At 51.5% G+C, this 25,009-nt stretch overlaps 1 protein-coding gene across 3 annotated transcripts in view; it reads left to right on the top strand.

Annotated features, from left to right (window-relative positions):
- LOC122363435 (intraflagellar transport protein 52 homolog) overlaps positions 1–25,009 on the top strand; it is a 117,125-nt gene that overhangs the window by 74,555 nt on the left and 17,561 nt on the right. For 2 of the 3 annotated variants that reach the window (XM_043332705.1, XM_043332706.1), the window contains exons 4-9: positions 11,357–11,471; positions 17,488–17,641; positions 19,562–19,803; positions 19,975–20,068; positions 20,547–20,670; positions 23,381–23,525. In XM_043332705.1, coding sequence (XP_043188640.1) covers positions 17,615–17,641; positions 19,562–19,803; positions 19,975–20,068; positions 20,547–20,670; positions 23,381–23,525 — 632 coding nt within the window. In that variant the 5' untranslated portion in view covers positions 11,357–11,471; positions 17,488–17,614. The remainder of the gene's footprint in view (positions 1–11,356; positions 11,472–17,487; positions 17,642–19,561; positions 19,804–19,974; positions 20,069–20,546; positions 20,671–23,380; positions 23,526–25,009) is intronic. The other variant, XM_043332707.1, reaches the window with a different exon arrangement.

Here is a 25,009-nt window from a genome sequence, read left to right as displayed (position 1 = left end):
CAAAGGCTCCTGGTTCTACTCCTCTAGTAGCATTCAGTTATTCCCTCAGAGTGCTTCTCCTCTATAAGTAGGATTCAGTTATTCCCTCAGCATTCACTGCATACCATATAACTCATAAAACACGAGGCCGTTACTCCTGTAGCAGGATTCAGTTATTCCTTTAGCATTCACCGCGTGTCTAATGGCGCATAGAACACAAAGGTTGCTGCTGTTACTCCTCTAGCAGAATTCAGTTATTCCCTTAGCATTCACCGCGTGCCTTATGACTCATAGAACACAAAGGCCAGCAGTGAACACGGCGGGCGAAACTGATTGTTGACTTGTGACGGTTGATGACGGCTGGAGACTGGTCTGATAACGTAGACGGTTGGCTGGTGCTGAAGGCTGGTAGTTGGTGAATCCTGGTAGTGATGGTTACCGGCGGCTGGTGACCTGTACCGTAGCTGGGGATGCTCGGTAGCTGTTGACGTCATATGGTGAGCTGAGAAGGCGCTGGTGGCTGGTGATGATATCCAGCGGCCCCAATGATAGCCAATGACCGTCAAAGGGTCATTGACCCACGGCTGCTGGTGAGAACAAGTGGTAAGAGGTACTTGGGAGAGCTGGTGGCGATTGCACGCACTTGGGGAATGGGGAAGGCTACTGTAGGCAAGTAAGTTAGTACCTTGCATGGTCGTGAAGAAAGTCAACCTAGTATGACAATATAGAACAATATATAGAATATATATACAACAAAGTAGCTAAAATGGAGGTGAATGTATGCTTCTCTGCAGTTCAGTTTCTATGCCATTCAACAGCAGATTAGTGGCCAATTGTCTTTCAGAATGATGCAATAATATTTTTTTTTTAATCTGACACTATCGTCTTGCATTTGGATACATCTAGCAAAGCGATTATTATTCCGTTTATGGTGGTAATTACCCTGTTAGGCAAGCCGGGCGACTTCTTACGGTGCTAGCGTTATGATGAAATTTGTGTTCTGGCATTGTATTGTTCTTTGCATATTTTCTCAAAATATTGCAGATGTGTTTTTGTATTTGTTGCTTTACACTAAGTTCAGAATGATGAACCTCTTGCGGCTTTCGCTGTCTTGACAAATGGAATAATCAATCAGTTAAGAACCATTTCAAGCTGTAAGCAAGAACGCCAAGACTGAAAGACAGAACACTGTGGAATACTCACAACCAAACTGTTGAAGACTCAGTGTCGATATTGACCTGATACATCCGTCTGTCTATGCAAAAATGGTTTCTTGTAATTAATGAGTTCATTGAAAAAATAAACGACCGTATCATCCACTCGAATCGAACTCATTTACAATTTTAAATTTGGGTAATTGCGCTCATGTCCTGCTACAAGCGTTCATTTGTCAAACCGTTAACCATTCATGCAGCCCATTCAGATTCAGTGGCGCGCATTATTTGACCTAATCAAAGTGTAATAGACCGGCGGGACGGCAGGGGGCAATTTGGCGGCCGCTGTTTGAACAAATCGGACGTCCACGGACCGGCGGGGCCGCCTTGCGATCGATGATGGGCGGCATGCATGTGTGGGTAGTTAAGTGGTGAGCTAACTACAGTATCCACTGCATGATGGCTTCATTTGACGTTTTGCTTTTTTAACATTGCTCAGCATTTTGCGAACTTGGTATTTTAACGTGGTGCTCTGATTGTAGCTGTAGTTTGATTTCATGACATGCAAGTTTTACGTTTTGAAATTATATGTTCCGCATCGCCTGTTTACAAAAAACTATTTTAGTTTTATGATGCCCTTATTCGCACCATTTCTGCCTTTTACTAGGAAATGCCGCCAGCTGCGAAAACGCATTAACATTCCACAGGAGGCTCGTCAATTTCCTGTTTGTAATAAAACTCGTTCCCTGGCATAGTTTTGCGGCGAGAGCTCTGCAGCGTTAATGTTCATGTATTTTAATGATGCGGAAACCGGCGGCCGCAAACGGAGACCGCCGACAGAAGGGGTCGCGAAATGAGCCGTTTTAACGCAACGCTCCGGCACAGAAAATGCCTTGCAGGCGTTATTTTCGCTCCATTGTTCCAAAAAGTAAGTGAGGTTGAATGACTTTATAGCGTCATAAACAATAACGCAAAACGCAAAATGTGTAAATATGGAAGTTGTAAATAATCCAGGCAAAAGAGCGACTTAAGAAGCGCAATTTTATCCATGAGCAGGATAAGTGATATTCTTTATGCTCCCTTTCGAATTATAATTTCATACATGTTGCTAATGCTGAGCCCTGTTCGGGTCCGCGCAAAATATTTTGCTGAGTGTGAAGTCACACATGCGATGATGTCAGCCGCCTGGCTCCGCCCATGCTCCGCCCCCTCTCCGCCGGTTCGCAAAGCCGAGGGCCACGCGACACGCGGCGAACCGTGGCGCGGATGGACTGGTGTGTTTCGTTCAGTTACTAAGTAAAATGCGTTCAAATGTGGTTAATAGCAATGTGCCACTGAAAAGAAAGATAATGATACCAAAACAACACCATACTAACCACTTACAATAAGAAATATATGAGGGTAAACTTTAATCCGCGCCACTTTCGCCTCCTGCAGCTACTATTTTCTTCTTGCGCAAAACTGAAAGATTTTGCGCGAGCCTACGTCACACGTGTGACGTCATACGCCGAAGGGCGGAGCTTGGCACCCGACAGACCCCAACTGCGCATGCGTGGTGCAAAATTTTGCAATAGGATGCGCTGCCCGAACAGGGCTAAGTTATGGTAAGCGAATCTAATTCAGAGTTCTTATTTTGATTTGCTATCAGGACTTACATACATGTTATATGACCCAAACATGAATAGACTCTCCTTGTTTTATTTTCTATAATTCAAAGCTAAATCGACTTTTATTCAAAGTATCTATCAAGCCATTCACCAAGGTATGTTTCTTTGTACAGAACATGCATCGTAACTTTTAATATTTTAGCGAATTTTAACCGTCATTGAAACATTGTCTGCTGTGAAATTTATTTACTCTTTCGGTGCTTGTGAGGAATAAGGGCGTATGTCAGGCTAGGTGCGATTTTACTCCGGCTTACCGCGGCGCAGGTATGGTGTAGACCTGTGCGCTCCGTTCGGTCCGCTGGCTGCTGCGGTTACTGCTGTGGTCACTGGTTCGCTGACTGTCCATAGCCACACTGCTGGCCACCATCGCTGCTCCAGTCCACGTCTGGAACGGACCAGTGAGACGGTGAATGAAATGCGCCTCATGTTTTTGTGTAGCAGGGACTGTTCCTAATTCTTAACTTGAACAGTTAACTTTTCATCCGAGTTTTTCTCATTGCTTTTACAAATGCATTTATTGCCTACAGATGAGCTTTGATAGTTCTTTTGCGATGTCATCTTACATTTTTGTTAGCTAGAGCTGCTAGGTGCTAAAAAAAGACAAGAGAGGTGCTTGCTTACAGCATCATAATGCAGCCAATTTCGAGCATCTAGCTTTCTCTCGCCCAATGCTTACATCTACAGACGGCTCTGCTGTAGCTACGTCATCCCGGCCAGCCCCATGTCAGTTGTGCGGGGAATCTCCCCTGCCCGAGGAAACTCGCTGGGCTCGGCTGACGGTCGCTGGTCCGCCGGGTCCGGCGGCCGCTGCGCCTGCTGTCCGACAGACAGGACAGGGGAGCCGCCGCCGCCACGCCGGCCCCGAATCGGATTAGAGTCGGCGCCGGGCCCCACGAGACTCGAGAGCGCCCCTCCCGCTGTCCGGGCCGGAATCGATGCCGGTCGATGCCATCCGGACGGTGGGCTGTCCTGTGACTGGAGCCCACTGGCGCCGGCCGCTCCGCACGAGGGGAGCCGCGCCAGAGGGGACGCCGCTCAGCTGACTGAGAGCGGGAGCAGGAGCCGGAGCCGATGACCCGCCGGCGACGCCCCAGGGACGCCCCCGCCACGGGCGCCCGCGGCAGACGCCCCGCGACAGACGCCCTTGACGATGCCCTGACTGGCATCTTTCATATTCGGGTAAATGGCGTACTCTACTGGACTGTGGCTCCAGAAGAATATGAACCGAGCGCCCCGATGCTACTCACCAGAGGCTATGGAATTGGGGACGAAGGTCGTTACACCGCTGTCCAGCAGGGTAATCCTCAGTGGTAGCGCGCGTCACCGTCGCCCCGCTCCTGCGCGCCTCCGACTGCCGTTCGCTGGTTCTTCTATGGCGTTGGTCGCTGGTCACCTATGGCACAAAGGAAGTGTCGAGTGAGTCACCATACTCCTAATTTTCTAATGCATGAACCGGACAAAGGTGTGAATGGTTGGCGCCGAGGGATGCACGGCTGCGTGTGTTGGCTTATGGGTGCCATTTTTCAGCTGATGAATATTGCAAACTCATGTAACGCTTTGATAGATTGTTATTCTCTTTGAATGTTGATTACGATCTTATTGAGTAAGCGAAGGTGTGCTTTAAAAAAATAGAGAAACTGAATGCACATGTCTTGTGCGATTCCTTTAGATTTTTTTTTTTGCATGATTTCATTGATCGCAGGTCGCAGTTATTTTCATGGCACTAGCAAGGCACTAGTTTGGCTGTTGGATGTTCGGCAGCAAGTTGGAGGACTGTCCTGACTCCGAAATGCGACCTTCCAAGAAACGTGTTGTTCCCTGCTGTGACACAAGTGATTGTGCCGTCTACTGAGAACTCAAAGCCACTTATAACACTCACTGACATTTCTGGAAACAGCCGCTTTTCAAACATGTCTTGGTTAAGAAGGCGTTGATAGGGGGACGTGAAGAATGTCATTCAACTATTAGCATCAAATAGGTGAGTAGTTTGTCAAAAATGTCGTTGTGCAAGCAAAGGACAGCTTATCGGAGCATCTCGTAAATAATGTGTGGGAAACATGTCGTGATTGACGATGCTCTTTGCTCCGAGCTAAAACAAACGCTACCCGAACTTAACCAAGTGTGAGGGTGATTTTCAATTGGAAGTTTCTGCTTGTATGATCTGAGACAGAGAGCATATCTGCTAAATGGTATTTCGTCTGTCTTGACAAGGGCATTGCTACAATGAAGTTACAATTATCGTGCACCTTCATTCTACTGCACACAGTATGATTCTACTGTTACTGTAAATGAAGGAGCCTTAGACTTCAACTGGACTGTAAGAAGTATAACAATCACCATCTGTTCAAGAGATGTCATCACAAAATGCTTAACACCTATAACCACCAATCAAACACGAGTTACATTGCTCTGTTACCCCAAGTCTGCCCAGATGGTGTAACTGGGCTGAGTTACGCTCAAACTACCCACGCCGCTAGAATATCTGCGTACTCACGAGAAGGTCGTCTGGAGCAGAGGGTCGTCCCGGTCCGGGGTCGTCCCACCCGACCCGGCTGGAGCCCGCCGGGCGACCCCGACAGCTGGCGGCGAGCGAGTGGCGGCCGCGGCTGCCGACCGGCCGCCGCCGCCACCGCCGCCGCCGTAACCGTGGCAACCGTATCCAGGCAACGCGCCGCCAGCGACGGCGCTCTCGAGTCGGTCGGACGAGAGCAGAGCAGAGCAGTGGAGAGGCAGAGCGGCGGGAGAACCGTGTATCTGCCCCCGGCGATTACAATGCGGCTGCTCGCCGGGGTGACTCGTCACGACCGAACCGGACACGTGTGACGTGACGGGGGTTCGATCGTGACGGCTGGCGACCCTCCGTCGCGACTGTCCCGACAGGTCACCGACACGTGGCGTGACACAATGACGTGGAGAGTAGCGAGTTACCGTGAAGAGTAGCTACCCACCACGGGCTAGGTAATGGGAAACTAGGAGAGGGTGAGGACGAGGGAAGGTATCCTCGGATGTTTCAGCAAGGTTTTATTACTTAACTGTCAATGATCCCCGTGAACAGTTTAAACCTGGGTTTTCTTCGCTCAGAGCTGGTCAGTGCTGCCTGACAGCATTATATTTAATGGAGCATTTAATCATAAGTTACACTGAAGTTTTTCTAGTTTGGCCAAAATTGTGTGAACGACGTGTGAATTGTCGAACTAAAACATCGAGTGCGGAAGTCATCGTTGGTTTTGGTAAAGCTACAAAATTTATATATCTGATGCAATATCAGCTGCCTTTGATGTTTCCGACTGCCGAAGGGTATTGCCACTGGTCTTCAGGATTTATTGCCACATTAAGCTGGACCCTAAAAGTTATCATTTCAAGAATTCCAGCATCTGGAGTATCATTCCCACCCCATAAGACCGACTGAAAGGGCAGTTTCCTCTCGCTTTTGGTGATCCATCTTCGAATGTTTTTGCTGCTGAAACCAAGCAATTTATTGTCTGCCTCAGAAAAACCTCCAGCCATTCGCAGCAAGCGGCTAAGGGGCTTCAACGCCGGCTGCAGCCGGCGTTGAAGTCTCCAGGTTTGCCTTTTCCCGAAGACTTCAACGCCGCACAGTTTCCCTGTAATGCCCGCTGCGCCGCCGAGCACCGGTGTCGTGCGGTACAGTCTACCAGTTCAGGACAGCTGACGGCGGAGACTCGAGCTCGGCACACGACAATAGCACGGTGGCGGATGGGCGGCCGGCGACAGCTGTTGGCGTGTGGCGCAGCAACAAAAACTGGCCGGGCCGGTGGACGGGACAATATGGTGACAGCGCGGCCGCAGCTGGGCGGGTCCGCCAGCGGCCGTCACCCGTCTGGCCAGCCGTCAGCGCGCGCTGTCCCAACGTGCCACTCAGCGCAGTTTGAATCGGGTCCGAATACGGCCAGACGTTTGTTCAAACATTTAGCATAATTTACATATGTTATCCAGAAATGGAATCAAACACGCATTTGTGGTACTTATGCGTTTCACGCACTTCAAAGCGTCTTCTATTCAGAGTCTGGAGGGCCAATTTAAGCCAAATAACGCTGGCCTTTATGTAAGGTTAATATCCAGCAGCCACTAACGACGCGACGCAGCCACCGAAAAATCAGCTGGGATCGGTTCGTTTGCGCTCCCTCTCGGCCGTCATAAATCATCCGACGGCAGCGCGACATGCTGATTCCGCTAATGCGCTAATGGATCGGCGTCGCGGAACTAGCCGGCCTCTGGCTAATTGGCTAATTGGCCGGCGGGTGGCGCTGGCCGTCGGGCGGCCCCGGGGACCGGCGGGCGCCGGCGGCGGGTCTCGAGTGCCGCTGCCGCCGGCGTCTGGGGAGCTCTGCGCACCGCTCCATTACCGAGCTGCCACCGGAGGCGCCGGCCGGAGAGGATGTTTGGTCACACTGGGACCTCGGCGCCGCCGGGATGTCACTCCAGATGAGAAGACGGCACGGGCAAAATGTAATAAACTGCCACGAGTGGTGCGGAGGAGGTATCAGGAAGTGAGGCAATCGCGAGAATAGCAAACTCAGAAGTTTGGCAATCACTGAAACAATGCACTCACATTAAGAGAAGATGCCTGGGATTTTTCCATTGAAAAACGTTTCGTTGACCTTAGATTAAATGGTATCTTTCATTCCATGACCTATTTGGCCAAACAAAGGAAATTTTGTCTGAAAACTTCACTCTAATGCGACATCTCTGAAGAGTCACTGACGCTGTTTGCGCGATCGGGGAGGGACGTGTTTCGGACAGTGGTTTGGACTGGCGGCAGCGTCGGCGATAGGGAATCCTTACTGCGGCGCCAGAGGACCATCGATCTCTGTGAAGACCCAGAGCTGCTGGCAAAAGTCGCCGACTGGCCACGCTCGGGCGCGTTCAACACACTACACTGGGGGCCCACGGGCGGACCGGGTAAAAATGGTAGAACACATGAAAAAGGTCGGGAAATAAAAGCTCCACATTTATCATACGGGAGGTAAGGAATATTGCTCTTTGAAACCTAATAACCCTGATCAGTGAGCGTAGCTAGATGCTTTCGTTATAAAGATAAGTTGTCTGATTAGCATGTTCGTTTTAAGTTACGCAGCTCTTTGAAATGTGATATCCTTACTGCCCGTAATCATGCACATATGATGTTATGTTTATGTTTTCATGATAACGTACGAGTATTAATCAGCACAAGCGCAGCGCAGCAAAAGCTGCTAAACAACTGTAATTTTCCCTAACGCGACTTCCCACATCATTCCGGCAGTAACGACCTGTGTGTAACGCAGCACCCTCTCCATCAGGGCGTTACGCATTGTATATGCGCTCGCTAATTACACATCACACACTAACGTCACGTCTAATCACGGCGGCCCGCTCGCCTGTCGCCGCCGCGCCGGCTCGGCCGGCCCGCTCCCTCCCGCGCCGGCCGACCGCGTGTCGCCGCTCGGGTATCGCGTCCCCAGCCACGCGCGCGCCGCGACCCGATAATATCGATTTCCGCGGCGGCTAAAGTGCGTTATCGCGCGCGTGCAGGCCTGAATGAGGCGCGCGCAGCTGCATCCGCACCGGTGGTCGCGGAGGGGTGCCGCTGGGGGACGTGTGTGGGGGGGGGGGGGGCAATCGGACAGGCCGACCGGTACACGGCAGATGGTCCGTCTTTGTTTCCGGGGCCTGGTGAGCGGCGCCGAGTGGGTGGCACAAACACAGCAGCCGGCGGCGCTGGGTGGCCGCCCAGCCGACACGCCGGCGGGGTTGAGCACTTTTGAAATCAGCATATTGTCACGGTGAAAGCGTGATAGAACCATACAAGGGACATGGTAAAACACACAACGGACATGGAGTTTTGTATACATAAGCGATCTAGCAGCTGTTAAAAGAGGAGGTTTGAAAATCATCCTGGCAAATAAGCGAGTTTTGTTTTATTAATTTTGAAGCTCGGACTCGGACCCCTGGCAACAGCCAACCCTCGTTGATTTTCGTTTCATCAACTGCTTACTTTTCTGTCGCATTTTCCAGCCTCGCTTTGCGAGCTATTCGGTAATAGCTGACGGGTACAAAAAGTCGGCGGGCACGCGCGCGCTGTCCGTCTGCTGGCACACAAAGGTGCCGTCGGTGCGGCGACGCCGGCCACCAGGTCAGATAGCGTGCCCTCGCCATAATGCGCATCGATTCGTCCAACTGGACCGGAGCTCATCCATTATTCGAGAGTCGGCGTAACGTGACGGGTACGCCAATCAATGGCGCTCGCGTCGCCGTGCTGTCGCGCCGCGCTCGTCTCTCTCGCGTGACGCACGCCAAATGAGCGCACGCGCGGCAAATCCGACGCCGATGCGCGCCACAAAGAGGGGACGCGCTCCGCCGTGCACGACGCTGCTCACTAATCACCGATCGAGAATCGATGTAGACAGTCGGACCGTTGCGTGGCGCGGTGCGGCGCGCTCGTCTCCGCGGCGCACCTGGTGCGTCACAAACGCCGCCGCGGCGATCAATAGCGCACATCTCGGGCCGTCCCCAGTGGAGATGAGTCGGGGCAAGCTGGCAGACACAGTCGGGACGTGCCTCGCTCAGCTCATGAGCCGAGACTGCAAATGGCCTCGGCCAAACAAAGGCCGCTTTCTTACGAGGATTTCTGGCTGGCCTTAATGACGTTAATGGCCTCGTTGCCGTAATGCCCACTGGTGAGAAGATAAATGAGCAAGTCCAAATGCCAGACGGATCCCGATATGCTCTCTTGGAAAATGGCATCGCCGACAGGCGCCTTAGTGCAAATTGCTTTTAGTATCATCAAGGCCTCCGTAAAACTCATCCCTCGCAGCTGTGTCCAATTTCGGAATGAGCTGCCACACTGCGCAGTGCGCGCGCCCGCCAGCCGCTGTCGGGCTGCCTTACCGTGTGTCCGGCGCGCGGTGTTCCGCGGCTTCCTCTGCCGCGTGGTGGCCCGCGCCTTCCTCCGCTGCTCCCTGTCCGCCTCCCAGTCACCGTGTGATGCCGGGCCGTTCGAACGGCGCGCGGCACCCGTCACCAGCGGCGCCCCGCCCCTCGCGGCTCCCGTCCGATCCCGTCCCTCCCCACCGCTCCCCGCGTGGCTCCCCTCCCCTCCCCTCCACTCCCCTCCGGTAGAGATGTGCGCGGCCAGAATCCAAACCGACCCGCGACAGCTGCTCGCCCCGGGCTCGCGGTCCGAGCCTGAATGGAGAGCAGCGAGTTATCGCGGGCAGGAGCTTTGGAGAGACCATTGGTCTGTGTTCTTTATTCAGTATACGAATGTTGGTCAGAGCATAATCCTGCATCGCGCTTGGATAGAATTTGGCCGAGAAAATTCACATTTACATTTTCGAGACACATTTAATGAGCGGTTTTCGAGTTAGCGACTGGTGTTTAACCCAGACTGTAGGTGTATTTGTCGTTTTTGTCTGCATGGCAGTATGACCATCAATAGGACGCAACAATAGAGCACTGCAAAAAAGCGAACCCAGACAATCATCCAGCAGCACTTTCCAATAAATAACAAAGCAGAACAATAGGTGCAGCTCGGGACAAAAGTGCCGTTCGCATTAGTAACGCACAGGAGTGGCTATTAAATACCCCCGGGGGCACGCTGACGAGGGCTCCTTTGTTCCTGCCCAGCGACGCCGCCAGGCGCTGCACGCTCGTTTTACTAACAGGCTAACTTCTGCGCAAGGCGAGCGGCTTAACCCGCGAACCCTCTCTGTAAACAAACATCAGAAATGGGAGTGTCGGTGGTCGATCTAACATTAATACGCCGCCTGTCGCAACGGCGATAACAACCGCGGTTAGTATTCCGACGGCGAAAGTCGGCCTGGTGTGGCGCTGGACGGCGTACCCCGGACCGTCCCGGTAACAATCCCCGGACCGCCCGGTGACAATCCCCGGACGGTCCGGTGACAATCCCCGGACCGTCCGGCTCTGCGGATTAGCGGTCCGCGCCGAGCCGGGCGTTCCGCGCGGGGCGGAATCTGCGCGGTCCGCCGTCGAGCCGGGCGTTCCGCTCGGGGCGGAATCTGCGCGGTGGCCGCGCTGTCAGCGGGACTGACGACTGTGAGCCAGTCTATCGACCGACCGGTATCGGGTCGCTGACAGCAGTGTCTGCCGAAGGCGGCCGATAAACCCGCCTGGTCCGATACGGGGCTCGGCAGCGGCGACGGTGCCCCCACCGCGGCGGTCCGGTGTCGGGTGATGACATTTCGGACTCAAGCTACCAGGGATATAGGGGAGGGTTGGCGGTGACCTCAGATGACCTCTGGTGTTGGGGATTAGGAGAGGTCCCCCATCAACCGCTATGAGATGGGGGGGGGGGGGTATGCAGTGACGGCTTCGTGTGACGGCTGTCAGTCAATTGGGCAAACTGGATTTATCTGCTTTTGACAGTGAGCACCCAGTCTTTGTTCTATGTTTGATGTCTGAGACTGCCTCGCCACTTTCGGGATGTCTTGATTTACTTCTTGCTCGATTTAGTTTTTGCCCCCAACTTTGTGTTAGTTTAAGTGTCTGCCAAACTGTATTATTGGCTCATTAATTTTGATATTTCTATTCCAGAAGTTGGCCTAGACTAGGTCGAACAAAGTTCATCCCTGTAATCATTCTCACAAGAGATGGTTGTTTCCAAGCGGAATAGCAGCTTCAGTTACTGGCAGGGGCTATAACAACCTCGGTAAGTAGCAAATGCTGAAAATCTAATGGTATTCAACTAGCCCGCTGCTAGCATCAACCACCTAATTAAATTTCCCTGGAACCCACCAGTAATCCACATAATGCAGACTGATACATGATATTAGAATTCAGCGAGTAACTATATTTGCTGATTTCTTATCTTTAGTTGACCGCATCTGCTGTGACCTTGTGCGCCTGAGGCGCGGCGCTCGGATGCGCCGCGCACCGCTCCGCCCGACCCGGGGGATGGGGGGGGGGCTGCATAATTCAGGCGTCCCGCGTGTAACGTGATTTTCGGCCGGGTAATAGGCCGAATAAATAGATAGTCGCCGCGCGCCGACCGATGGGTCGATGTCTCGTTTACCGACACGGCCGCGGCCCCCGGTCCGGACCGACCTCCGGCGGAGGAGGTCCCCCGGGCTCACAGGGGACTGATGACGTCATAGGTGGGAGGAACTGATCGTTGGAGAAGAGAGAGAGAGAGAGAGACAGACAGACAGACAGACAGACAGACAGACAGACAGACAGACAGACAGACAGACAGACAGACAGACAGACAGACAGACAGACAGACAGACAGACAGACCGACAGACAGGCAGACGGAAAGGAAGAAAGAAGGGAAGAGAGAGATTCTAGAATAATGAAAATGACGCTGGAGAGAGAAGGATCTGCATTGGCGGCAGATAACAGTATTTGTGACTTTGTGTAAGGTTTTCTCAGCAGAAACATGACGATTTTTAATTCCAGTTTAATAATGATATATTTATATCTTCAATATTCTTATCAGTATATTTTTGTCTACTTGGAGTTCAGGTTGCACTCTGGGTCTTTCAAGGCTATTGAGTTGTATTTTGTTGAGACACATGGGTGAAAGCATCCAGCAAGCTAAAGAAAAACTATCCGCGATATTTTTAGTGCTTTGTTATTTCTTTCGTTTGTTTAGATCTGTATGGTTTTGCGATAGGAGCAGGCTTCATTGCGGATGCTTTCTTTACATCTATGTACAGCTAGCTCAAAGGAAAATATAGAGGAACACGGGAAATTGAAATGTATTAAAATTAATTGTCCCTGAAAATGGCCCAACGCGTTGAACTATACCTGAAAATGTCTGAACAGTAGCCGCGGGAGCGGTCTAGTGTTTTCGGCGCCGCGCTCCTTGGTTACGTTACGTTCCTATGCTCTGAGCCTGTGCTGCAGTCTCCTTGCACACCGGCACAGCCTACCCTGATCTCTGCAGGCGGCGAGACGCCGAGCGCCGGGCCTCAAGCTAGGAGACTGCGACGGGCGAACACCAAAGACGCTAGGTGTGCGGCGGCACAGTCTATCCGAGATCAGACAGGCGGCTGCTGCCCGTCTTGAGGACGGCCGGAGACTGGAACTAGCGGCCTTGAGCGAGCCTGCGTGTTTTAGTCACCGTTTTGAGAACGATGGGAATGGGTTGGTGACAAAGTTATGGCCATAGATGCAAGCAAGAGGCTATGAGTCGGTTTTCCTTACGTTTTTAGAGAGAGTAAGATAAGTTCATTAGGACGTCACATCGAATAAATGGCAAAGGTGTCAGTCTCCACTCTCTTCATACAGCCGGTCCACGGCGGAACGCTAGCTGAAAAGAAGCAACTGGCATGCACTATGCTGCAAATCATACATTGTTTGCGCTATTCTGGTAAAACAATTTCTAAATATTTTTTTGAATATCATGACAAAAGCCTTACTTATCTTATCACTTCAATTCTAAACAATAATGCACGTATAACTAAAATTAAAGAAGAATGCTCGTCAGACTCACAACAAGGAGGAACATCGAACAGCTCTGGCAGTATGTCACAAACGGCAACCGAATACAACAGCTGAGCGACTTTCGATGGCTCGTCGCTTACTGCTGTTACTATTCTATCCACGGGCTGCCGTGTCTGCGCTGTTGACGGCTCTGCGGAGAGACGGCGCTGGGCGGTACTCACCTAGTACCGGCGCTGGGCGGGCCAGCAGCGCTGGGCGGCCGCTGGCGCTGGCCGGGGCGGCGGCCGGTCCGTCTGCCAGCGGCCGGCCGAGCCGAGAGATGTCGGCTCGGCCGCCGTCGCCGCCCCTGCCGCCCGCCCACCTGCGCGCGCTGAACGCGAGTGGGCGGATCGCCAGAGGCGTGTCCAGGGCACCGACTGGGAAGGCGGAGGACCGGGAGGACAGGGGCGTACAGAGGGGCGTGAGAGAGTGGCAGGGGAAGGGATTTGATAGTCTGATGCGTAAATCATACGAAAAGAATGGCAGATTCAGGTAACATTTGAAACTTCGCTTGTTAGGAGCTAAGCTATTTTTGCGATTAAAGTGACCTGTTTTAGAGAGAAACGTTCCTTAAGTGAAAGAATTGCTAAAAGGGCTCACAAAAGGCTCGCACAATAGTGTCAAGGTATTTTGATTCCACCTCAAATGTATTGTAAGCTTCGCAAAAACAGCAAATGGCTTGGAACTTTCAGATATTCTCAGTTAAGGTATGCTTAATTTCATTGATACTGCCACTCAATCTGCTCTTCGCGCCTGAATTCATGCATCATCAAAAGTTGCGACAAAATACTCTTTGGCAAGTTAGGCTCAGCCAGCGTATGTTTTGAATGGAAGCAAATGAAGAGCAGACTTACATTTAGTCTATAACTGCCTTATTCAACTTCTCTCTGTTACCATTTCCACTAACTCTGATTAGAATACATTTTCGTCTGTTTCATCAGTCTTTTTCCAGCCATTCCCTGAACTACTACGTCCCCGTGTCCGCCGGCGCCGCGTTCGGACCGACTCACCGGCTGGTTGGGAGGCAACTCTGGCCATCCTACCGGCTCGGTCTCCGCGCAGAGCCGCCGCTGAACGAACCGATCTCAGCTCGCGCCAGTAAACGGCATCGGCCAATTGACGGCGGCCGCTCTGGACCGGAGCGAGGCCCGCTTCAATCTGCTCGGAATCGGTCCGCGCCCGGTGCCCGGCCGTTCGCCGCCGCCGGGCGGAGCGGGCCGACCGACCCGTCCGCCGGGTCAGACGGCCCCGAGTTTAGCCGAGAGATGACGGGCGGCGGCGGAACGACGGGTGTCGACGGACAGAATTTAAACTAGGGTACACTCGGCGGGTCCGCTGCTAAATCATGAACAGTGGAATTCGTCGAACGTTGTGGACACGAGGACTAAATCTGATTACCGACGTATCCGCTGCACTTAGGCACTAATCTGAGATTCCCTGTGACGCCGCGCGCCGCACGTTTGCGCGGTATTTTCGCCGGCGGCCGCTAGGTCCGGGCAACTACGGCCGTCCGGTCGGGCACGCGCCGTCAGCACCAGCTCGGGGCGTCGAACGGGGCCCGGATTACCGGCTGCGGGCCGTTCCGGGAACCGAGCCCCGGCCGGAGCGCCATTCTCGGTCCGGAAAGCGCGCCGCGAGAGCTCGGCTTAGCGCGCTCGGCCGGCCGGCGACATGGGGCTATACAGGGGAGCTGTGGTGGTCGGGAATGGCTGCTGGAAATATACAGGTGGTCGGGGCTACTGGGGCATACATAGAGAATTGTAGATGGTCGAGTTAATAAGCCAGAGAGGTCCATCGGGTGCATCACTCGAACTTTTTCCAGTTAGGCTCAGAAATTGGCGGCATTCGGAGCAGTGTCAAGTGTCAACCAATTTCATGAGTGGCTTACAATGGGGTCCGTGGGTTACATATTGGGCGCAAGGTGTCATGGGTTTGCACCGTCCTTGAAAACAATAAGAGTGCAATTATGTCTTTTTTCAACGTTTAAACTGAGTTTTGCATTTACTTTAAGGTCTCATGTCATGGACTCCATAATGACTCCTTAGAATAAATTAAGGTCGCTGAGTTGTCTTGGCAAAGGATACCTACCGTTATCGGAATTCTTGTGTTCATGCCTCATGCATCCTCTCTCCCTCGTCAATCAATGCATGTTTCAAGGCAATTGCTCTGTCAGCGCAGCTAGGGTTAGCATCTTCTTTCTCGAAGTCAGGTCATTTGACGTGACGTGGTGACCTGCTCTTATCCGAGACCAAATATTTCCACTTTGCGTAAGAAGTGTTTGATGATGCGCCCACCGTTTTCTTAGCTAGTCGTGAAAATCGCGGGGGGGCGTGTTTACGTGATGAGTGATTACCACCGCCCTTGTCACAATGAGGGTGGCTGATAGAAAATATGACATTGATTCGCATTCATATATTGGCGTTTCAAAGGTTTTTTTTTGCGTTTGTTCTTCGCGGCTGGCCTGTTCTTGCCAGCCTATATCCAGCTTCTTAGATGGATGTTTTATCCGTGGGTGGCACGTATATCATGCCGGATCGTCTACGGGGCTTTGTTGTCTGAAAAGATGGCCGGCGTTCGTTTCATATCGCGGCGTGTGTCGTGGACAGGCTGCAGACCGCTCTCCGTGACGAGATTGTCCTCTGAGAACCAGGCGGATTTCGGAACGGCCTGCACTTTGTGGGCCGTTCGTTGGCACCCCTTCATGAGCGCGCCAGACGTCTGGCGGCAGGCATTCAGGCGTTATTTCCAGCCCGCCGCCCGGGGCGATGACCTCTGAGCCCGGCCTGATGACCAGCTCGCCAACAGAGCCTTCCGTTTGACCCCGCCACTGACGTCGACAGCCGGATGGATTTATTTGGCCGCTCAGCTGCGCAAAGACGGCATTTGTGGCGGAAGCGGCAGCGATATTGCGGCGCGCCCGACCCGATCCGGAGGCTTCCGTCTTGCAGCGGCGGCCCTCATCTCGCCGCCCGGCTGCAGCCGACCAGTGACGTTGCACAGACGCAGGTCGCCATGGTAACCGTCTGGCGTCGGGCTGGTATCGGGAGGTTCGGGCGCCGCGCAGTCTGCCGCCGTCTGGCCTGTTTGCTCTCGGAAAAGTTGGTCGCCGCCGGCGGCGGCCGCGCCCTGGAGATGTTTGCATTAATCAGGACACAGTGCAAGAGCTGCACGATGGCAAACAGCCGCCGCCCTGCTACTGATGTTTGAGCTCGGGAACGAGAGTCCCCACTCCCGGATCAAACGGGGGAGATGTGCCGTAATATGTAACCAGGGTTTCTACCGAGATTGAGACCAATGTCGGTTTATGTCGTTCGAATGCTGGCCATAAATTCATTCGTATTCAATTTCTCAACAAAATTGCTCAATGAATCAAGATCCCTCTAGTCTGTTCAAGTCATGAATGAAGATTATGTTGCAGCCTGCACTGTGGTAGCTCGGGGAACTTGGAGCATTTGGCCGAAATTGATCACATTTTTATTTCATGTCGGGAATACAAAATAAAAAAGTACCTACATATTGGTACGCGAGCTTCTTAATTTTGGTGTCCATAATCGTTTTGTTTTTCGGCCTGTCCGATCGCTGAGAGTTCACAACTAAATACGGCACGAGACGAACAATAGGAATGAATGGAAAGTCAAAACTAAAATCGAGAGTAGGATGTTTTTTCAGCTAGCCCAAGGCCAAGATTCTTACAGATACCCAAGGCCAGCTAGCCAGTGTTGAAGCTATATAGGCTTCACGTGCGCTTTTCATTTAAGCGCGCGATTAGACAGACTTAAAATCCGACTGTACCTATGTGGGAACTTAGTCGCTGAGGTCACCTTTTCGACCAAGAAATATGGATTTCTATACCTATTGTGAAAAGGCATTTCAGATTATTTGGTTGTGTTATGTGTGCCTTTTACTCATGCCTTAATTAAACGAAGCTTGAAGATTTTTTTTTAGAAGGATGATTTTGTCCTTGGCTTTGTCTCTCGCCACGAAAGCGCTTAATTGAAATATGTCCACCTTCAGGCTGTTTTCGACTTTACTCGCATTGTAAAAAAGAAAAAAAAAACACGTGGAAAACAGTGTAACTACAATAAGTGTCCATTTTTGTGTCTGTAGGATTTTTAATGTGTCGATGCTTAGAACGACGACATTTGGCTATCCGGGTTTGTTCCCGTTACGTGGTAGATACCAACTCACCCTAGTGCCCTGTGAAACCCAACCTTTATTACAATGCCGCTCCCTTTTTCAGTTAATCTGCCGGTTACTTTCTCATTTCGGCACCTGAGACCTGCCCGCCTTCTCGCGACACGTTTTCGCCGCGATACCTCGACGCCATCTTTAGAGGACCATAGGACGGTGCCTCCACTGGCGGCAACATGCCTCCATCAACCATGAACACAGAGGTAAGTCGTGCTCTTCATGAACTTGTCTGAGTTTCTGTCAAAGAATCTTAGTCTTTCATCCCGGATCTCACTACTTCTTCTCTGTCTTCACTTCTTCATTTTTTCATCCTTTATTTACTCCCGTTTTCCCTTCCCATGCTTTCTCATTTTATCTCCCTTCTTCTACCCCCTTTTTCCTCTTCCTTTCCCATAATTGCACCCTTTCCGCTCTCCCTCTCCCCTTTTCCTCTCCGAGAGGGCAGCTCCAGCCCTCTGTCCCTCCCTCTCATCTCCCGCTGCCCCCGCCGGCGCCGGCAGCAGCGGGCGGTCACGGAAGCAGATGCAGATTACATCTGGCTTCCATGTAAATGGGGCGGCCGCCGCCGCTCCCGCCACCTAATGAACGAGCCATTTGCATGCGGCGTCCGGCGCGGCGCCATTGTCGGCCCGATTTACCGTCGCCCGAGTCGCCCGCGGCCGGCCGCCCCCGCCCCCGCCCCCGCCCGGGGCGGTGCTGGGATGGCCCGCCCGCCCGCCCGCCGGTCGGAGAAGCGTCCGGCGGCGCCGGCGGCGGTAGTCGGTCTATGATCGTGTGTCATAACAGCGCCGGTCCCATGTGCATTGTAAGCGGCGGCCGGCCTGAGTGGGCTCGCCCGGCGACGGCCGCTGGAGTTTAATCCGACGTCGGCGCTGGTGAGCCCGATATTGGGTTTGACTGCACGTATATTGCGGCCGGTGGACACGGCAGCATTATTGAGTGGGCTGTGGGATTGAGACAGTTCATACCTATGTAGAGGAGGAGCGAATTGTGCGAAAATCGAAAGCAACTCAGCACGGAAGTAATGAAATGATAGTGTGATGAAGTTCATCGAAGCGCGAGCCACAAATGATTGGCCTTTCAACTCCATGCGTCTATTGATAGTTCTTTCTATCGAATACGTGAGAGGTCGGAATTCGGAGTTCCTTTTCTTCCTTTGTCTAAGGCCGTATGGTTTCTTAAGTCCTCCCAGAGCATAACGAGATACATGGAAAAGGTTCATCTGACTGCGTAGAAAGAATGCTCAAGCTTCGGTGCGCCTGGCTATTGCATGTTTTACTATCAACTTCTGATCGAGTACTTACATTTACGATAGTAGGTCACTCACCACCATTTCAAAAACTGGTGTACGATAATATTTCCCGCCGAAGTTCAGACATTTGATTCAGCTGGTAGTTCCGCCTGCGGAAACTGACTTCACTTATCAGCGCTTCCCGGCAATGGACAAATTGTAGTGATAAATGCTTTGCGAACTTTTATAATGGATGGTCGCTACCCGAAACCGCGGCCATTTGGTGTGTCAACAGCTCATGTTGGCCGGCCATTCCGGCTGATACCATTAATTTCCGCGCTACCATGGAGTTCGTAAATTAGTCGGAATGACTGGCCGGCCCACAGCGCATTGTAGCTTGCCGCTCAGTGAATGAACCCCGCGGCTAACGCCATAGCTTTGAACTACCCCGAACTCAAAGTTCATTAGCATTATGGTGATGAAACGAGTTACACTCAATTACTTAGATAATTGGTTCATGCAAGTAATATGTATGAAAATCCGTTATTGATTTATGCTGTTTTCGAGAAAACGATTGTTTGATCTTCTATAACAATTTTTTTTTTCTTCAAATAATATTTTCCCTTGCCCATACAGTTGGAAGTTGTTATCTATCGTGTCTGGCTGTGGGATAGTTTCTGTTTCTATTCTGTTGGCTTGGGGCCTGGGGCATTTGGGTTCTCTCTGACCATTGCATGTCCAGGTTGTGGGACGGATCCCTTGCCACTTATTCCAGCACACTTACCTAGCCTGCTACCCGTATTCAGTTACCTGCACATCCTCTCTCCGACCTCCGATCAACCCGTCCGAAGCACACTGTTGACGGTTGACCTCTGACCTGGCGCGGCCTCAGGCGACGGGCGTGGCGAGCGCCACGCGGGCGGCCTCAGGCGCCGTGGCTGCCGCCCTATCCGCCACCGGCGCTCCCTCTGCCACCGCCGCCGCCGCCGCCCCCGCCGCCGCTCCCGCCCAGGCCGCCGCTGCGCCGTTCCGAAACGGGCTGATTTTTGACGCGGCCAAAGGGGAGACGGCCACCACAACCAGCGGCTTCAAGACGCTTATCAGGAAACTGAAGGGCACCTGGCGAATCAGCAGGTGGGTGTCCTCTGCCCAGTGACGGAGGGGATAGGGATAGAGTGGGAGGGTGTGTTGTTTTGGGACTGGAATCAGTCTCTGAAGGCTCAACACAATGCTCACTCAGGTAAGATTTTCAGACCTCCTTTGAGCGAAATTGTTAATTAATGAGCTCCATCTCCTGCATTTCAGTAACAAGGACGAGATGTTTAGCGAGATTCTCGCGCAGACGCGGCTCTACATCATTCCGGGACCGAAGGATAAATTCAGCGCTCAGGAGTTTGAGGTCAGTCTCTCGGCTGAGTTTATACAGCCAGACGTACCTCTAATGACGTCAGTGTGACGCAGCTGAGGGACGTCGGCCCCCAACTTCAGTCGGTCAATCTGACGTCCATTCCGGCAGCGCGTCGGACTTCAATGAGATCTGAGCGACCTCCGCCGCCGGCGGGCGCGCCGCCCGGACTGCAGAGTGGACATGAGAGGGGCCCTGTGACCGGTCTGATGGCCGGCAGGGGCCAGCGGCGGCGCCTGGCGCCGATCGAGTTATGATTTTATGTCGGAGGCGGACATTGGCTCGGACGTTATCCCTGTGAAAATGTGCGATGTGACGGTGGTCCGTGCTCATGGGATTCGTCATGGGTCGGATGAATGGGGTCGGAGTGGTAGGCTCGACATTTCCTTTACTTGCTATGTGACTTGAAATCTGTAGCTAAGATGTAAACTAGACGGGCGCCGTGATGTGACTGCTGATGATGTGGTCTCAGATGCTGAAGAAGTATGTGGACGAGGGCGGCAGCCTGCTGGTGATGCTCGGAGAGGGAGGCGAGAAACTCAACAAGACCAACATCAACTACCTGTTGGAGGAGTACGGCATGAGCATCAACAGCGGTCAGTCCCGAAATCGTTTTGGTAAGGTCAATCTGTATTCTAGTGTCTAGAGTTGAGTAGTATTTTGACAGTGGCGATTTCTGTGTTAGAGTAGTGCATTGGGAAGCTTTAACTGGCGAATTATTTGCCACTTCGCTTAAAAACATGCATATTGCATAGACACAAGCCAGTCAAATTCAAGCGCACATGAGACATTTGGACATTTGAACGGTATCTGCCGTCCTTCGATTTTTTATCTCGATTTATCACGCACAGTACGCTATTGTGTTACGCCGCCTTCAACCAATGATTAAACTACCTGGGGCATTCCACGATAGATCGTACCACTTTTTTTTCCAATTTGACACCCTCATCTCTCGGAATTTGACGAGAATTGGTCTCAGGGGTAATCAGGGGCTCTGAATCCACCTGTAACAATTTCAGGCTTATCAGATAAGTATTTTTTTAGTTATGGTGTATAACATTTTTTGGATCTTGCTTTGCAGCGCTAAGTTTGGCGGGCTGTAACTCTAAGACGGATTATTCAAATGCCAAATGTTATATAACATTGAAGCTGCAATGAAACAGAGATTAATATGTATTTTTGAAATTTCGAAAAATACGCTGTTTTTGATGTATGACATATCGAGTTTTCTTTCATTAGTATTTTTTGGACTTTGGGACCAAATTTTTTTTGAATTTTTATTTCTTTGAAAAAATGTTTGGCTCATTGTTAAGAAATATGCAAAAAATTAGGAAGGTGTTCTTTCTATAAATGTATTTATTTTACGTCACGATAATGGTTTCGAATAGTGATTTCGGGAGAGGAGCTTACAAATGGCGTGGTAAAGCTGCCTAGTAACATCACGGGTTACTGAAATTTCAATTCAAGTCTGAGTCATCTGAAAAAGTGAAAAGAGGGTTCATTCAACCCTCTTTCCTATAAGCGCGAGGGTGAAAAAGGCTGTTTGGTTCTGACATTGTTTTGGACGCCAATGACCATAGCTGTCCGAGATAAAAGCTACAGGACGCATACATGGTGTCCTCCAGAGGTCTCACAACTTGTATATCTGGGAATTTGTCAAGGTTACATGAGGTCAGGTCGGTCACGTGACATCACTGTTATAAATCAATGGGGAAATATAAAAACTGTTATTTTGGCGCCGAGAATGATCTAAAACTATCCCACGTACATGGTATCGTGATTTCATGCACTCCTTGCAAAGTCCAATGCTTTACTTTTGCATTGTTAACCTTGCGTGACGTCATTTATGACGTCACTAGGGTCGTACGAGTTTTTCGTCAATAACTCCCGATCAAATGGAGCTAGAGAGTCGGGAAAGCCACCAATGGACTCGGGAAGACCTTCCGAATCGAATGATATGCCATATGATACCCTTTGCCCAGCTTCGTGACCTGAGGGGCTCTGACCTGACCTTGACCCGAGGTCAACTACTTAAGTTGACCTCACCCTAGCAAAAAGTATACCATTCGATGCACCTGAGCTAGGCGAACACAATGATGCCAAAATCGCGGCTCTGCGGCCATTTTTTGCGAAGTTATTTACTAAAAACCGAACCCGTAACTTCAGTCACGTGACCTGACCTCAGACGCTACCGGTTAACCTGAGACCTTAAAATCGGGTATCAATCGCTGCGACTTGTAACGGCACACACGCTCGTTTTTTCCGCGAGGCTCTAGCTCTATTAGAAGCGAAACGGCGTGCTGGGGTCGTATCAACCCCTCCGAAACCCATTTTGTTTGCGGGAAAATGAGGAACTTATAGAAAGAACACCTTTCTAATTTTTTGCATGTCGATTTGCAATGACATGAATATTATTTTGAAAAAATAAAAATGTGAAAAATTTTGGTCCCAAAAGTCATTAGAGGCAAATGAAAAAAGATTAAGGTTTTTGCTCAACAATGAAATTTTTTCTTTGGAATTTTTAAATAGTAATATTAATTTTTGATTCATCGCAAGCTTAGTGCTGTTTACTTTTTGTTGGTTGCTTAACCCGTTCTTGAGTTATAGGCCATCAAACTCACCGTTACATACCGAAGTTAAAAAAATGTAATGCAATATAACTCAAAAAGTTTTGATCTGAGAAGTCTGATATTTTGCCAGGCGTCTTTGGGGCCTATGATTACCCCTAGGACCGATTTTCATTAAAATCTGAGAGATGAGGGTGACGGGCCTGGTACGATCTATCGTGGAATGCCCCACCTCTCAAACATTCCTTTGCGAGTTGACCAAATCTGCACAGAAATCCCGTCTGTCTGCGGCCACGCCGACTGTCTGGGCCGCGCTGACAATGCACCGGGTCAATTTATGGCCCTTTGTAGACCGAGCACGCCTCGGCCAGATAAGCGTTCACAGGCGGCCCACACGGCTCCCGCTGTGGTGGGGGTGCTGCAGAGATGCAGGCCCAATTCCACGAGATTTACGGCTCCCGCGGCACCCCCCCCCCCCCACCCCCTCCCCCCTGGCAGACCACCGCGCCGAGAAAATGGTGCTGTCCAGATAAAACAACATCCACAATGGCCTTGGCTGCAAACTCTGGGATAGTCTGATGCAAAGTTTCCGCTTTGGTGGGTTCCATGGGTATCATTGTGAAGGTCTGAGACACATCGGGTCGTAAGGACTAAGTATGGTGCGAGATTCATGTCTGAGACGCATATCGGTGTGTCGGCCTTTGAGGTATCTGTGTGGCCTCGCTCTCCCGCCCTTCAGACGCGGTGGTGCGAACCCAGTACTACAAGTACTTCCATCCGAAGGAGTGCTACATCTCGAACGGCATCCTGAACCGCCAGCTGGGGCAGCTGGCCGGCAAGACGACGCCCGGGGTCGGCATGGATGACGACGGAAACAATCCGCAGTGAGTGACGATACTGTGGCGGCAAGTTAGACGGTAGTTAGAATTGCTGATTCTAGAGTAGATACTAGTTACTGTCTTGAAAGGCTCGACGGAAGTCCCACTCCGCTATAAGTGCCTCTGTTACTGCTTTTGTCCCCAAGCCCGTCTTTCCCCCTCCCTAGCCCCTTTTCCACCATTTCCATGCAGCATGGTGTGTCGTTTCGGGAACTAGCGACCCGCGGCCGGGCGCCGCGAAGAGGTGCCCGCCATAGGGTTTTGGGGCTATTTTTTCACGTTTCGGTCTGAATCGTGAAAAGTACTCGTCGTAGCAAATATGTTCCCTGGTTTCTGGATTTTCAGCCCACGTGGAATGCGATAGGACAAGAGTCATTTTCGTACAGACAAAACTGTGCCCGCGTTTTGTGGTCAAAGTAAAAATGTTCAGCAGCTTTTAACACGTGAGCCGCCGCAAAACAGGGTACACCGGAGGACTTACGATTCAATATCTCCTAAGCCATCATAGATAGCAAATATGTTCCCTGGATCTATGTAGATAATACTTAAGAGAACACTTCAGGCCAAAAATTGTTTCTCGACAACGTACACCCAGCCCGCGTTTTTGGCTTAAATGCAATGCAACACGGCAGCCGACCTTTAGGGCTCAGTTAGCGAGTTTATTTTTTAGCGAGCACTTCGAGCATTTCAGCGTTCGATGAAATGACATATTTTTTCAACGCAGTCGTTTCTTCATTCGCATCTAAACGCGAACTATATGATAATGTGACGGTATCGTCACACTAGAAGGTGTAATTCATCGTAATTAATAGGGCTAATTCTCGGCGCACAGCAGCAGACGGACACCGACTGACCCACCATCTAAAGGCAGTTTGGCGAAGCAGTATCGTGAATCACAGCCGCGAGATGTCCCTAGCGTAGAACACCGTCTGTTTGCCCAGTTTAAATACGTGATGTTTGCCCTTTGTCAACCCCTCAGTCATGGGGCTGGGGTCGCGGATGAATGGGCGACCGCCCGCCGCGCGGGGAGGGGGCTGCTCCCCTGACCCGGACCGCCACGGCATGGGGACGGTCCCGCATCGCGTGCCTCACGTCGCCGCCTCACATCGATCAATTACGCTGGTTTTGAGGAACCGCCCATTGTGGTGGTGGGTGATGTGATCCAACGCAGACCATGCCAGAACCCCACTAAGGGGTGTCACTTGTGTCAGCTGGCTCAGACCCATGATATCCCCATACCGAAAGCGACGTTCCAAAGAGCAATATGCCTTTAGTGGGTATTATTGATGTTTAATTCGAGAATGTATGCATGCATGTAAGCACATACCTACATGATGTGTTAACCCTCGCCGGCCGAGGGGGGGGGGGTCGGGTGCCGCCCCCCCCCATAGGGTTTTTTCGCGATAGCTCCGAACACGCTGGCGATAGAGAGCTGAAACTCGGCATACCTGACCTTTGATCCAAGCCGCATCTTTTGACACCAACCGCAT

Source organism: Amphibalanus amphitrite, unplaced genomic scaffold, assembly GCF_019059575.1.
Source record: "Amphibalanus amphitrite isolate SeventyFive unplaced genomic scaffold, NRLGWU_Aamphi_draft 000620F_arrow, whole genome shotgun sequence".
Taxonomy (NCBI): Eukaryota; Metazoa; Arthropoda; class Thecostraca; order Balanomorpha; family Balanidae; genus Amphibalanus; species Amphibalanus amphitrite.
Note: the sequence above shows the minus strand (reverse complement) of the source record. Positions and strands in the feature narration are given on the sequence as shown.